General features: G+C 40.8%; 1 protein-coding gene across 1 annotated transcript in view; it reads right to left on the reverse strand.

Moving 5' to 3' along the window:
- SGSM1 (small G protein signaling modulator 1) overlaps positions 1-14,440 on the reverse strand; it is a 273,270-nt gene that overhangs the window by 115,510 nt on the left and 143,320 nt on the right. Inside the window, exons 4-6 of the mRNA XM_040419686.1 lie at positions 7,761-7,923; positions 5,225-5,377; positions 3,678-3,745 (exon numbers count right to left, since the gene is read on the reverse strand). Coding sequence (XP_040275620.1) covers positions 3,678-3,745; positions 5,225-5,377; positions 7,761-7,923 — 384 coding nt within the window. The remainder of the gene's footprint in view (positions 1-3,677; positions 3,746-5,224; positions 5,378-7,760; positions 7,924-14,440) is intronic.

Genomic DNA, 14,440 nt, shown 5'->3' on the forward strand with positions numbered 1-14,440 from the left:
ACTGTGACTGGACAATATGAGGAAATCTGTGGTTGGACATATGTGTGTGTCTATAATAATGCAATTGACATTTTAAAAATGTTATTGAACGAATAAGCCTGTGTATGCTATTAAGCAATTAATGTATGCCATAGATTGCAATTTGGACCTTGTCTGGAAAAAAAAATCCTCACCTCGACAACAAGTGGGAGCATTAAACAGATACTGAGCACATACAAATGTACGTCTTATTGTACTGTGTGTGTGTGTGTGTGTATGTATGTATATATATATATATAATATATATATATATATATATATATATATATATATATATTGTGATAAGGTGGACAGTGCGGGAAGGTGTGTATATCCCAGGGTGTCAGTCTGGGGAAGAGAGAGTGACTTGGAAGCAGAGACCTGCCGAGGCCTGCGTGGTCTCAGTCAGGAGGACTGAGGGGGCCACAAGGCTATGCGACACCTGATCACTTCCCTGGGTGGACTATTTGGCTGAGAAAGCCGCACCGACTTGCACGTGTGAACGGTGCTCTACAAGAGAGGTAGGGGCGTAATTTGTATAGGTAGTGCCCAGACAGGCAGGTGTTTATTTTGTTTTGTTGATACTGAAGTGCCATAATAATCACAAGTTTGGAACTTAAACTTGGTGTCTGGCGAAGAAGTCTGTGAGTGTGACCCCCTGAAGTAAAGCGACCCCTTACAATATATATATATATATATTGTGACACAGTGAGGGGTTGTGTCTGGCAAGGCAGGTAATTTCCTTCCAGCATGTGTGGCTTGGCTGGTTTCCAGCCAGGTGAGGTCAAATACCGGACCGGAGTTTAAGTGCCAGTCCGGGTTTTGGCAACACCTGGCTGTCCTTAAATACGCAGCTGGGCTCAGCAGAGATGTCTCTGTTTTTGGGATTTGAGGCTTTGTGCCGTGCTGGAGGGCTGAGAGCCGCACGCTGGGGAAACAGGCCCCCTAAGGTCTGCTGTGGAATACTGGAGGCAGAACTGCCAGCATGGTGACCTGTGTTATATGAGCTTTCCATTGTGTGTGAATTAACACCAAGACTGCAAAGTTACATGCAATTGCCTCAAGTGTGAATAAACACTGAGATTTTGAGTTAAGAACTGGTATTTTATCTACCAGATTGAAACCCAACAATATACAGTGAGGAACAGAAGTATTTGAACACCCTGCGATTCTGCAAGTTCTCCCACTTAGAAATCATGGAGGGGTCTGAAATTCACATTTTAGGTGCATTCCCACTCTGAGAGACAGAATTAAAAAAAAAAATTCAGGAAATCACATTGGATGATTTTTAAAGAATTTGTCTTGCACTGCTGAACATAAGTATTTTGAATACCTGAGAAACAGCAAGAATTCTGGCTCTCAAAGACCTGTTACTGTGCCTTTAAAAAGTCCACCTCTACTCCACCCATTAATCTAACTTAGCGGCACCTGTCTGAGCTCTTTAAAGACACCTGTCCACCCCACAGTCAGTCAGACACCAACTACTACCATGGGCAAGACCAAAGAGCTGTCAAAAGACACCAGAGACAAATTGTGGACCTCCATAAGGCTGGAAAGGGCTACAGGGCAATTGCCAAGCAGCTTGGTGAAAATAGATCAACTGTCGGAGCAATTGTTATAAAATGGAAGAGGCTAAAGACGACTGACAGGCTCCCTCGGACTGGGGCTCCATGCAAGATCTCACCTTGTGGGGTATCACTGATAATAAGAAAGGTGAGGAATCAGCCCAGAACTACAAAGGAGGAGCTGGTCAATGACATGAAGAGAGCTCGGACCACAGTTTCAAAGGCCACTGTTAGTAGAACACTACGCCGTCATGGTTTCAAATCATGCATAGCACGGAAGGTTCCCCTTCTCAAGTCATCACATGTCCAGGCCCGTCTGAAGTTTGCCAATGACCATCTGGATGATCCAGAGGAGGCATGGGAGAAAGTCATGTGGTCAGATGAGACCAAAGTAGAACTTTTTTGTCTAAACTTCACTAGTCTCGTGTTTGGAGGAAAAAGAAGGATGAGTTGCATCCCAAGAACACCATCCCTACTGTGAAGCATGGGGGTGGTAACATCATGCTTTGGGGTGCTTTTCTGTTAAGGGGACAGGACGACTGCACTGTATTAAGGAGAGGATGAATGGGGCCATTTATTGTGAGATTTTGAGCAACAACCTCCTTCCCTCAGTCAGAGCATTGAAGATGGGTCGTGGCTGGGTCTTCCAACATGACAACGACCCGAAGCACACATCCGTAAGAAGCATATCAAGGTTCTGGAGTGGCCTAGACAGTCTCCAGACCTAAATCCAATAGAACATCTTTGGAACGAGCTGAAACTCTGTGTTGTTCAGCGACAGCCCCCCAACCTGACAAAGCTAGAGGAGATCTGTGTGGAGAAGTGGGCCAAAATCCCTGTTGCAGTGTGTGCAAACCTGGTCAAGAACTACAGCAAACGCTTGACCTCTGTAATTGCAAACAAAGGCTTCTGTACTAAATATTATCACAGATTTTCTCAGGTGTACAAATACTTATGTTCATAGGTGCAAGACAAAAACATTTTTGAAAAATCATACAATGTGATTTCCTGAAAAAATATATATATTCTGTCTCTCAGAGTGGGAATGCACCTACAATGTGAATTTCAGACTCCTCCATGATATCTAAGTGGGAGAACTTGCAAAATCGCAGGGTGTTCAAATACTTCTGTTCCTTTACTATATATAGACAAAGCACAGGTGAGGACTGAGCTACAGGAAGTGTGTCTACTGTTAATGTTCCAATAGCCAAAGTGAAAACTATGGGTGGGAATTAATCACTCCCTGTACTCCAGAATTCTGGCTTCAGAAAGTTGCAAAATAGGTTCTTTGTGACTTTTTGGGATCACTTGTACACAAATTTTGGGACTTTTTACATTTTTATACCACTCACTCCAGTTTTGAAACGTAGGTGGGAAAGTGGGCATGGTTATGATAATGAGTTTGACTTGAGATTTTTTTTAAAAGCTGAAAAAAAAGTTACAAACTCACTCTGTTAGGCTGATGGCATAGAACAACAGTAGTTGCATTTATAGACAAAAGTGTTAGCTTTAAAGACAAAATTTAACAATGTGCAACATTTGATGAATTTGGCACAAAGTATGCCTACACAGACTTAACCATAACTGATTTCAAATGTTACGGTCATGATAAATTCCATTCTATACTTAAAACTACCACCTGTTAGTCTTAATACTTTTGTATGCTTTATACTGAAAATTCCCTTATACTGCTCTAATTCCTCTAAACTTAAAAGAACCACCTGTTAGTCTTAATATTTTTGGATGCTTTAGGGCTCATTCAGACGGCCGTATGCTGTCCGCAAAAATACTGAATGCTATCCGTTTTTTTGCGGATCCGCAAAAAAACGGATCTGCAAAAAAAACGGATAGCATTCAGTATTTTGCGGACCATAGACTTCAATGGGGCCATGTCCTGATTTTCACGGACAAGTATAGGACATGTTTCATTTTTTTTGCGGATCCGCAAAAAAACGGATAGCATTCAGTATTTTTGTGGACAGCTTACGGCCGTCTGAATGAGCCCTTATACTGAATGTTCCTTTGGGCACACTTTAATGAAGACATCTAATTAGCATTTATGAAAACGCCAAATGCATCAAACAGACTGTTTACCTAGCAAAGAGGCAAGGATCGGTCCTTCCACGGGATCCATTAAAAGTGCTTCCTTCTCATAATACTTGCTGTTAAAAATAAAAAAAATAAAAATTTGATTACAGAGAATTCAGAAGCAATCTGAATAGAAAATATACTCACACAGTCTCTCATAAGGCTATGTTCACACTAGCGGCAGGACGGATCCGACAGGCTGTTCACCCTGTCGAATCCGTCCTGCCGCTATTTCGCCATTCCGCCGGACCGCCGCTCCGTCCCCATTGACTATAATGGGGACGGAGGCGGAGCTCTGGCGCAGCACGGCAGTGCACAGCGAAAGGCTGCCGGACTAAAAGTACTGCATGTCCCACTTTTTAGTCCGGCGGCCTCTCGCCGCGAACTGCCGCGCTGAGCCGGAGCTCCACCCCCGTCCCCATTATAGTCAATGGGGACAGAGCGGCGGCGCGGCAAAATAGCGGCAGGATGGATCCGACAGGGTGAACAGCCTGTCGGATCCGTCCTGCCGCTAGTCTGAAAGTACCCTAACTTCCAAGCCTACTCCTACAACGAAAGGTGAAATAAAATATGTATTATGGCTTGAGTAATCACAAACATAACTAATTATCACTGTATAGACTGTTATGTAATATATAATAATTCTTTTACCATACTGGTATCATTTGGAAAGATGACTGTGTTTTACTTTGAATGTTATTTCTACATACAGTAAGATGCAACTCATCACAAATCAATTGATCAAAGTTATACAAAAGATACTCACTATTAATTGGTCTCCCCCTCACCAGATTTTCCCCTCTCCAATCTATTCTTAATGCAGCAGTCAGGGTCACCTATCTGTCCAACTGCTACTCCGATGCCTCCACTCTGCTGCACCCCCCTACATATCTTCCCTCATATCTGTCTACCATGCTACCCATGCTCTCCGTTCAGCCAATGACTTACGACTGACTTTCACCATATTCTAAACCTTTCACTCCCGGCTCCAGGACTTTTACCGAGCTGCAACGGTTCTCTAGAATGCCCTACCCCAAGAAATCAGGTTAAATCACAATATACACAGTTTTAAGTGCTCCCCAAAAATACATCTTTTTAGGCTGGTCTATCACATCCCCTGATCTAACTCCTCTCCATATAGCCCATTTATCATTTCCTGAACCTGATCCTCCACCAATATCTCCACCGCACCCATGCACCCAGAAGCACTTCATATATTGGCTGCTGACCGGCTCATATAGCTTTATATCTGCTCCCCAACATGGCTGGACCATTGTACAAAACAAGCACTTTTACCTTTTGTGTCACCCCTATCTCCTCATAGATTGCAAGCTCTTGTGAGCAGGGTCCTCATTCCTCTTGTTGTAATTATTGATTTGTCTGTTGCTATGTTATTTATGACTGTCTGTACATGAACCCCTGAACTGTAAAGCGCTGGAATATGTTGGCGCTATATAAATAAAGATTATTATTATTATTATTAAAAATTTTAAAAACATGTGCAAAACTCAACACCAGTACCTAGGTAGAACAAAGGAAAATCATGCCTTTACCTGGAATTTTCCACTAAGTGAAGCACAATTTTATCTAGCACTTTCTCTATAAGTGCTGTACGAATCCATAGATGTTTGATGGCCTGTGGTGATAGATTAGGAAATCTCTGGTTCTTGCGAACAGTTTCCTGGGCACCTTGCATTTGATTCTTTCTAGAAATAAATTTTGGGCAGATCAGTGAGAATAAACGGGATAGAAAAATGATGAACAGTTTGCAATAGTAATAATGCAGTCTATCATGAGACCCTTTATGCTACCTAAGCCTTGGTTTTAGCCACTTATTTGGTGTATGTGTGTATATCTATATCTATATATATATATATATATATATATATATATAAATCCGGAAAAACCAGCAGCACTCCAATGGATAAAAGTAAGTGAATCTTTATTCACCCAGCTGCACCACCTGGGTGAATAAAGGTTCACTTACTTTTATCCATTGGAGTGCCGCTTGTTTTTCCGCATTTGTACATCGGGGTGAGAAGCCTATCCCCCTTGGGACGTGCACCCTATTTTTGTATTCATTTAAACCAGTGCCGCCATTTTTCTTGAACTATATATATATATATATATATATATATATATATACACACACACACACAACCCCTTTAATTTGTATTTTGTCTGAAGCAATGGAAAAAGGCTATGCTGTCATATGGCATGCGCTCCTTCTCTAATGGTCCTGATCGGCAGATGTGCCAATCCAGGCCATTTAACCCTTTAGATGCCACGGTCAATAACATATTTTTTTTTTATTTTCAAAAAAAAAAACTGTATAATAAACCAATCAAAAAGTGTTATGTGATCCGAAATAGTATCAATGAAAACTGCAAGTTGAAATGCAAAAATAAAGTCCTCACAATAACCCTGTAGAACAAAAAATGAAAAAGTCTTGGGATCTGGCAATGCAAAAACATTTAATTTTTTAAAATGCTTTTTACTGTGCAAAAGTAGAAAAATTAAAATAAATAATATTTGGTATCACTGTAATTGTACTGACTAGGAGATTAAAGTTATTATGTCATTTGTGCCCCAAAGTGAAGGTCACAAAATGTATAACATAAAAACTCAGTGGCGGTATTGTTGTTTTTCTCATCCCCAGAAATAGCTAAAAAAAAGTTAACCAGTAAATGATGTGTACTCCAAAATGGTACCATAGAAAACTACAACTTGTCCCGCAAAAAACAAGCCCTCATACAGCTACATTGATGGAAAAATAAAAAAGTTATAGCACTTGGAATGCAATAATGAAAAAATGAAAAAACTGCTTGGTCACTAAGGCCCCTATGCATAGGAAGGAAGGGGTTAGCATTCTGTAGATTCAAATAAATGCAAAAGTATTAATATATAAAAACTGCTGGTGATATTTATCAAAACTGGTGTAAAGGAAAACTGACTTAGTTGTCCATAGAAACCAATCAGAATCCATGTTTCATTTTCCAAAGTAGCCCTGAAAAACGAAAGGAGGAATCTGACTGGTTACTATGGACAACTAAGTCAGTTTTCCTTTACACCAGTTTTGATAAATCTCCCCCTGTATATTTTACCTGTAGGTAATTCCCAGAAGCACGGATAACATCTGAATCGGCTGTACCAATTTTGACACAAAAATATGGAGAAATCCAGCTTCCATAAAATTAAGTAGTTTATTTATGCAAAAAGATAAAAAGCCATACAAACAGACAACAGCATCTACTCATTTCAGGTCATTGCATACAGACCCTTACTCATGTCATGAGTAAGGGTCTGTATGCAGTAACCCAAAACGTGTAGACCCTGTAGTCTGTGTGTAGGTTTTTTTAAAAAATCTTTTTGCCTAAATAAAGTATGTATTTTTATAGAAGCTGGATTTCTCAAAATTTTCCTGTATATTTTATGCAATAATGTGCTGGCATACTGTTAAAGGAGATATTAATTATTTCACACCTATTTATGAATATTAATTATTGAGATTTGCATAAATATCAATAATTAATATCCCCTTTAACACATACATATACACTTACATGCTTAACCCCCTAAGTATGCAGACTAGCTCATTTTAATGCAAAGCCCTAACTTTATCTGTCCATAAAACTGTAAGAAAGTTTGTTTTTTGTATGATGAGTTGTATTTGTTATGGCATAATTTTAGGATACATCCAATGTACCTCAACAGAGATGCATGAGGGCTATAAAGGAATATTTTAAAGTTAATTTTGCCATTTACCGCATGATATAAAACAAACAAAAAAAGAACTGTTTACTGTACATTACTGGATAACAAATAAATAACTAAAATAATGACCCGTTGAAGGATGATGAGTAAAAAGTCAGTCTGAACCCAAGACCAAAATTAGTCCAGTCAATGCAGCAAGTTTGTAGCATGTATATCTGGTACCATTTTAATTGTAATACTGCTCAATAATGTCATGATTCCCTTTACTCAGCTTCTTGGGGCTCTTTTGATATTGCATGAAAGGAGTGGGCAATTTAAATTAGGTTAATGGGAGGTGCATGTCCACAATTTTCTACAAAAAGGTAAATTTCTTACTTGCTTTCCAGTAGTTGTTCAAGTTCCTGTACCTTCCTGCAAAGCTCTTCTGCAAGAGGAAAGCTTTTTCCCACCTTCATAAATAATGCGGCAATCTTGTTGCTGCGCAAAAACCCGGCAGCCCTGCGTCTCAGACCATGAAGTACACATGCTTCCACTGCAGCTGTAATCACACAAAGGAAAATGTTCAAGAAGTTGTACGAAAATACAATACGTGACAAATACTTTACTTTGTGTGTACCGTCTTTTTTCATTCTGGCTCATAATGTATGTTTTGTACTATTTTTATACACAGTGAAAGAGATGCAAATGAGCAGTAGAAGAGAAGACAACAACATTAATCCCATATGTTCAGATTGAGTTTATTTGAATTATTTTAACACAAATACTTTCCTAATCACCTTTAACAGATGCTGACACCCACATCCTAGTTATATATCAAATAGGAAAATTATGAATCATAGCAAAATTTTTGTGATATGATTCATTCATAAATTTGTATTAATATTTGTCAAGTGGAATTTCACAGTTTAGCGGACCAAAACATGAAAGAATTAGAGCCAGCATCAAGTCTAACATTATTACAAGTGGTGGGTTTAAAGGCAAACATTAAAAAACACCTCAATGTCCTTGAAAATCTACTCAATCTACTCACTCATCAACCACCTATCCTTAATGAACAAGCCTTGATTAGATCACACAGATGACACTGTATATTTATAAGGTCCTCATACTTGGGCCTCTATCAACCAGATGGGAGGGTCACTAACAAAGAGAAACTTTTGTCCTGCTAGACCCGGCTCATCTATGTATTACATTCAGCCATTCATATTATAGTTACATACAGTTTAAACCAGAAGTTTACATACACTATATAAAAAAAACACATATTCATGTTTTTCTCAATATCTTACATGAAATCAGAATAAACCTTTCCTGTTTTTGGTCAATTAGGATTACCATAATTATTATTATTTGGCAAGTGCCATAACAATGAGAGAAAGAATGTTTTAAGGCATTTTTAATACTTTCTGCAATGTCAAAAGTTTACATACACTAAGATTACTATGCCTTTAAACAATTCTGGACTTCCCATATGATGTTGTCATGTATTTAGAAGCTTCTGTTAGGTTTGTTGGCAACATCTGAGTTAATTAGAGACACACCTCTGGATGTATTTAAATGCAGACCTGAAACACACTGCTTCTTTGTGTAGCATCATGGGAAAGTCTAAAGAAAACAGCCAAGATATCAAGAAGATAATTGTGGACTTGCACAAGTCTGGCTCAACGTTGGGTGCAATTTCAAGATACCTGAAGGTACAAACAATTAAACGCAAGTACAAACAAGATGGAAATGTCCAGCCATCATACCGCTCAGGAAGGAGACAAGTTCTGTGTCCTAGAGATGAACGTGCTTTGGTCCAACATGTGCATATCAACCCAAGAACAAAAGCAAAAGACCTTGTGAAAATGATGGCGGAAGCTGGTAAGATTGTGTCAATATCCACAGTGAAACGAGTACTGTATCAACATAGGCTGAAAGGCCACTCTGCCAGGAAGAAGCCATTACTCCAAAAGAAACATAAAAAAGCCAGATTAATGTTTGAAAATGCACACAGGAACAAAGACTTACATTTTTGGAGACATGTCCTGTGGTCTGACAAAACTAAAATTGAAATTTTTGGCCATAATGACCATCGTTACGTTTGGAGGAAAAAAAGAGACGCTTGGAAGCCTAAGAACACCATTCCCAACTGTGAAACACGGGGGTGGCAACATCATGTTGTGGGCTTGTTTTGCTGCAGGAGGGTCTGGTGCACTTTACAAAATTGATGGCATCATGAGGAAAGAAGATTATGTGGAAATACTGAAGTAACATCTCAAGACATCAGCCGGGATGTTAAAGCTTGGGCGGAAATGGGTCTTCCAAATGGACAATGACCCAAAGCAAACTGCCAAACTGGTTATTCTGACTCCGATTGTTGTGATAGCAATCTATCCCTTGTAAGACCTCTATGCCTGGCCTGTATAAGCAGATATAATCACTGCGAACAATCCTCATCAGATAGCCGAACTCACCAATACTGGTTCATCAAAGTTGCTTTTTTCTGTACATCAGAAAACAGGATACAGCAGAATGAATGGATCTCAGTATTGTGCGGTCAAAAAATTATACTTTCTTTAGCGTACCATGCAGAATACATGTGTCCCTGTTACACGAGGCTTGTTAGCTGCATCCATGACACAGGAAGCGCTGTACTCAAGAAGAAGGGTGGAGCATCACACAAAGGAAATGTGTCATAGATCTCAGGGAGGGAACATGGAAAAAACAAGTGCATTACCAAAAAAAAGGCCACTAGATGGCAGCATATAACTAACCACTGAAATATCCATGGAAAATGGTACAAAAGAATAAACTATATAAATTCCGCTCTACATTAATGTAGATATTAACTGTGTAATAGCATACTCCCCGTCTGGCATTGTAAATGTCACTATTTATACCATAACGGTAGTTATACAAATGCAAATAAACAACAGTGCAATACAATTTGCTTTGATGTCTGAAGACCTGAAAGACATAAAAGAGATCATGCAATAATGCAACAACTATAATGTAAGCTTCAAGTTGTATCAAATAAAGTTCAAGACATTTCCTTCTTGAAGTCACAGGTAGAATCCAGCAGCTTACGCAAGCAAGTTTATTCTCAAAGGGAAAGAGCAGAATAAGTTCTGTGATACGTCTGATGAAAGTCTTTAAAGTACTTTGTCTTGCAATTTTCACCTTCACCTTGCGTACCTTACCGTCATCACTAGGAACGCTCTTTACAATAAGTCCCATAAGCCATTTGATTCTTTCGACTTGCTGGTCCTTGAGCAGAACGAGATCTCCAACTTGTATGTTAGCGTTCAGGCGTTGCCATTTCCTGCATCCTTGCAGAGTAGAAAGATACTCCATCTTCCAACGATTCCAGAAGCAGTTGGCGAGGTGTTGTACTCGCTTCCACTGGTCATAGCACAGATTTCCTGCTTTAAAGTTTCCAGGTGGAACAGGAACGGAACCAAGCTTCTGGGTAAGCAGGGTAGCTGGGGTAAGTATAGTTGGGATCTCTGGATCTGTAGACACTGGAAAAAGTGGTCTGGAATTGATAATGGCAGATGCTTCTGCCAGGAAGGTGGTTAGAATCTCGTGGGTGAGTCTTGTGGAGTTAAAGTCCATAAGCATAGAGTCCAGTATTTTACGTGTGATGCCTATAATTCTCTGACTTGTAGCAAAGGAAGCTGAAGTGTAGCAGCGTGGTATACGGATTTCATCTAAGGCATGTAGAGATTGTTTCCAGGACACCCACTTTGAAAGCTTGTCTGATGGCAGTGCAGCGTCCCAATCTTTAATAGACTCTGAGAGCTGTCTAAGTAATGCTTTACCTTGCATGGTGATGGGAGCCACAAATCCCCTTGGGTAGTATAGGCTGTTCACCACTGACAGAATACCACGCTTGGTAAATAGCTTGTCTGCAGAGCTGACTTAAAAGCCGAAGGTGTCTTTTAATAAGTCCCACCGTAGGCCCAGACTTCTCTGTACAGGTGGCATGTCCATTCCCAGATTTAAGTCTTTAAACCCTGTGGTATAATCGCCAGTTTGAAAGGCTTTCATAACGGCAACACTATTTGAGGCAATCTTGTGTAGTCTGAGGTTAGCCTCAGAAAGCATACCTTGTGTCATTTGGAGCAGGTCTATGGCTTCTTCGTCTGTAGGTAAAGACTTAAGTCCATCGTCAACATAAAAGTCTCTCTCAACGAAGTGTCGAGTATCCGTGCCATACTCCTTTTCTCCATCAAGGGCAGTCCTTCGTAAACCATATATTGCAACAGCAGGTGAGCGACTATTTCCGAAAACATATACCTTCATGTGGTATTCAATAATCTCATTGTCCATGTTGTTGTTACGGTGCCACAGAAATTTTTGGAAGTTCCTATGGTCTTCGCATACAATGAAGCATTGAAACATTTGCTCAATATCAGCAGTTATGGCAACTGGTTCTCTTCTAAACCTCATAAGTACACCTACAAGGTTGTTGGTTAGATTCGGGCCGGTGAGAAGAACATCGTTTAGGGATACGCCTTGATGCTTGACACTGGAGTCAGATACTACCCTGATTTGTTTTGGCTTACGTGGATGATACACTCCGAAGAAAAGCAAATACCAGCACTCATCAAGTCTTTGAAGTGGTGGCGCTGGTTCGGCGTGATCATTGTCAAAGATCCTTTTCATAAAAGCGATGAAATGGTCCTTCATTTCAAGCCTGTTCTTTAGTGTTCGTTGAAGTGGGTTGAATATGGATAGAGCCTGTTCACGATTGGTTGGGAGTTTGGCCTTTCCAGCATGAAGAGGTAATGGAGCAACCCAGCTGTTTGACTCATCTTGGAAGAATTCATTGTCCATTATTTTGATGAACTCTCTGTCTTCAACTGACAAGGCTATTTTGTTGTCATCACTTGTAGTACAAAACACTGTGGTACCTAGGTTGCCATCACAAAAGGACAGGAGTAATATCAGGTACTTGGATGATGTCAAGACGCTTCTCCTTTACTTCATAATGGTGAGGCCACTGTTTGAAGTGGGATGCACGTCCATTTCCCAAGTTTTGAAAGAGTGGATCTCAGATGACGTACGCATCCTGGCCAAGCATACATTGCCCACTATTACCCAGCCTAGGTCAAGTCTTTGTGCATAACGGGCATCGTCAAGTCCATCACACTGGTCGCGTACTTTATGTATTCTGAGAACATCCCTTCCTAGCAGGACCAAGATTTCAGCACTCATGTCCATTGCAGGAATCTCATGAACAAGGTGCCTTAAGTGAGGCTGGTGATATGCAACTTCTGGAGTGGGAATCTCTTCCCTTTCATATGGTCATACTCAACTAATGTTGGTAGGGTTACGCCCTCGTTGATATGAGAGACCATGTACCCATCGACCCTTCTGCAGATCAAAACAGGTTCTGAGAGTATACGGTGTGGTGTGACCCTCTATGCCAAAGATCTCAAAGAATTTAGGCTTAACCAGGGACCTGTTTCTCTGTTCATCTATTATGGCATACATCCTAGCAGCTTGGCACAGCATGTGTCATCCAAGCCTTCTCCACAGATTTCTGTGAATGAAGAAAAAACATTCACTAGATGAAGTACCACACTCCATTTCGGCTGGTGCCCGCAAGGACTTTGTAGTCGTAACACAATAGTAGAGAATTGCGGCACACAGCTTCTTAGATTTGCAGCCAGCCACCTGTGATCCAGCGTTCTCCACCACAATTGCTCCCAGATTTTGACCATTGTGGCCGAAACGTACGGTCATTGTACTCACCGATTGTGACTACCATTGTGATATGGGGATTGTAACTGGATCATGATGATGTAAAATTATACCATTAAAACTTGATTAATTGCAAATCTAAGAAGCTGTGTGCCGCAATTCTCTACTATTGAAGAAAAAACATTATCTTTGGCTGGAGCATGACTTTATTGCACCCCGCCATGATTTGAGACAGGGGTTGAGGTAGGTAGCTGCTGTGGGTTGTCTGGAAGTGGAGTAGGATGCATAGCAGTAATATATCTGTCGCTACTGCATTCTGTGCACTAGATGACAACTTTACAGTCTTTAGCAAAATGGCTATATGAAGCACAGCACTTGTAGCATATTCCAAGTTTCTGGAGAATCTCCCTGCGCTCTTGTAAAGTCTTTGCCCTAAGCCCACGACATTTTGTAAGAGGGTGAAGCTTCTTGTGAATAGGACACTGAGGATTAGGGTCTTTATCTCTGTCATCCACAACGCCCTGATCAGTAGGTGAGGTTGTGAAGGGTGAAATGTCTGTCCTTTTAACAGATATTGCTTTATTAAAATCTCTATGTTTAGCTGCTGTGCTATCATACCTTGATGATGATGAGGATGAAGCAGGCAAGTTGGGTTTACTGAAGCTGAAGCTGGGATCGTTTCTCGTCCAGGCTTGATCACTAATGAACTTGCAAAAGTATGAGAATGGAGGAAAGGATACATTATAGTCTCTTTTGTACCTTGAGCCCTGTTGTGCCCATTTCTCTTGCAGGCAGTGTGGCAGTTTAGACACCACTGAGTTGACACCATGAGCGGTGTCGAGGAAGGTTAGTCCAGGTAGACGTGGGTCTGTCTTTGCTAACTCTAGCTCCATGAGGTGGTCACTTAGATCTTGGAGCTCGCGATAGTCTTTGTTCCTTATTTTTGGGAAATTTTGCAGTCACTTGAACAGAGCACTTTCTATGACTTCAGAGCTACCATAGGCTTGCTCAAGTCTTGCCCATGCCGCAACAAGACCTGCATCTGGGTGGTCAACATGTACTGTTCTCAGTATTTTAACACGATCTGCAGATTCTGGTCCCAGCCCACTTATGAGCAAATCAAGTTCCTCCTTAGCAGTAAGGTTGAGATCAGCAATAGCAGCCTTGAAGGTTGTGTCATGGTGGGGAGTGGGGGAAACTCTCCATCGTACAATGTTGGGAATGGATGCTAGGATCAGGGAGCAGGTGACCTCCAAAAGCGCCCTTAATCCTCGCCCTGACCTCCTAACCGCATGAGCAGACCCAGATGGTAGAAGGGCTCATGCACCGGAACCTCGGACCCTAACTGGCCTCATGATCCGTGG

The sequence above is a fragment of the Bufo bufo genome, chromosome 2 (assembly GCF_905171765.1).
Source record: "Bufo bufo chromosome 2, aBufBuf1.1, whole genome shotgun sequence".
Taxonomy (NCBI): Eukaryota; Metazoa; Chordata; class Amphibia; order Anura; family Bufonidae; genus Bufo; species Bufo bufo.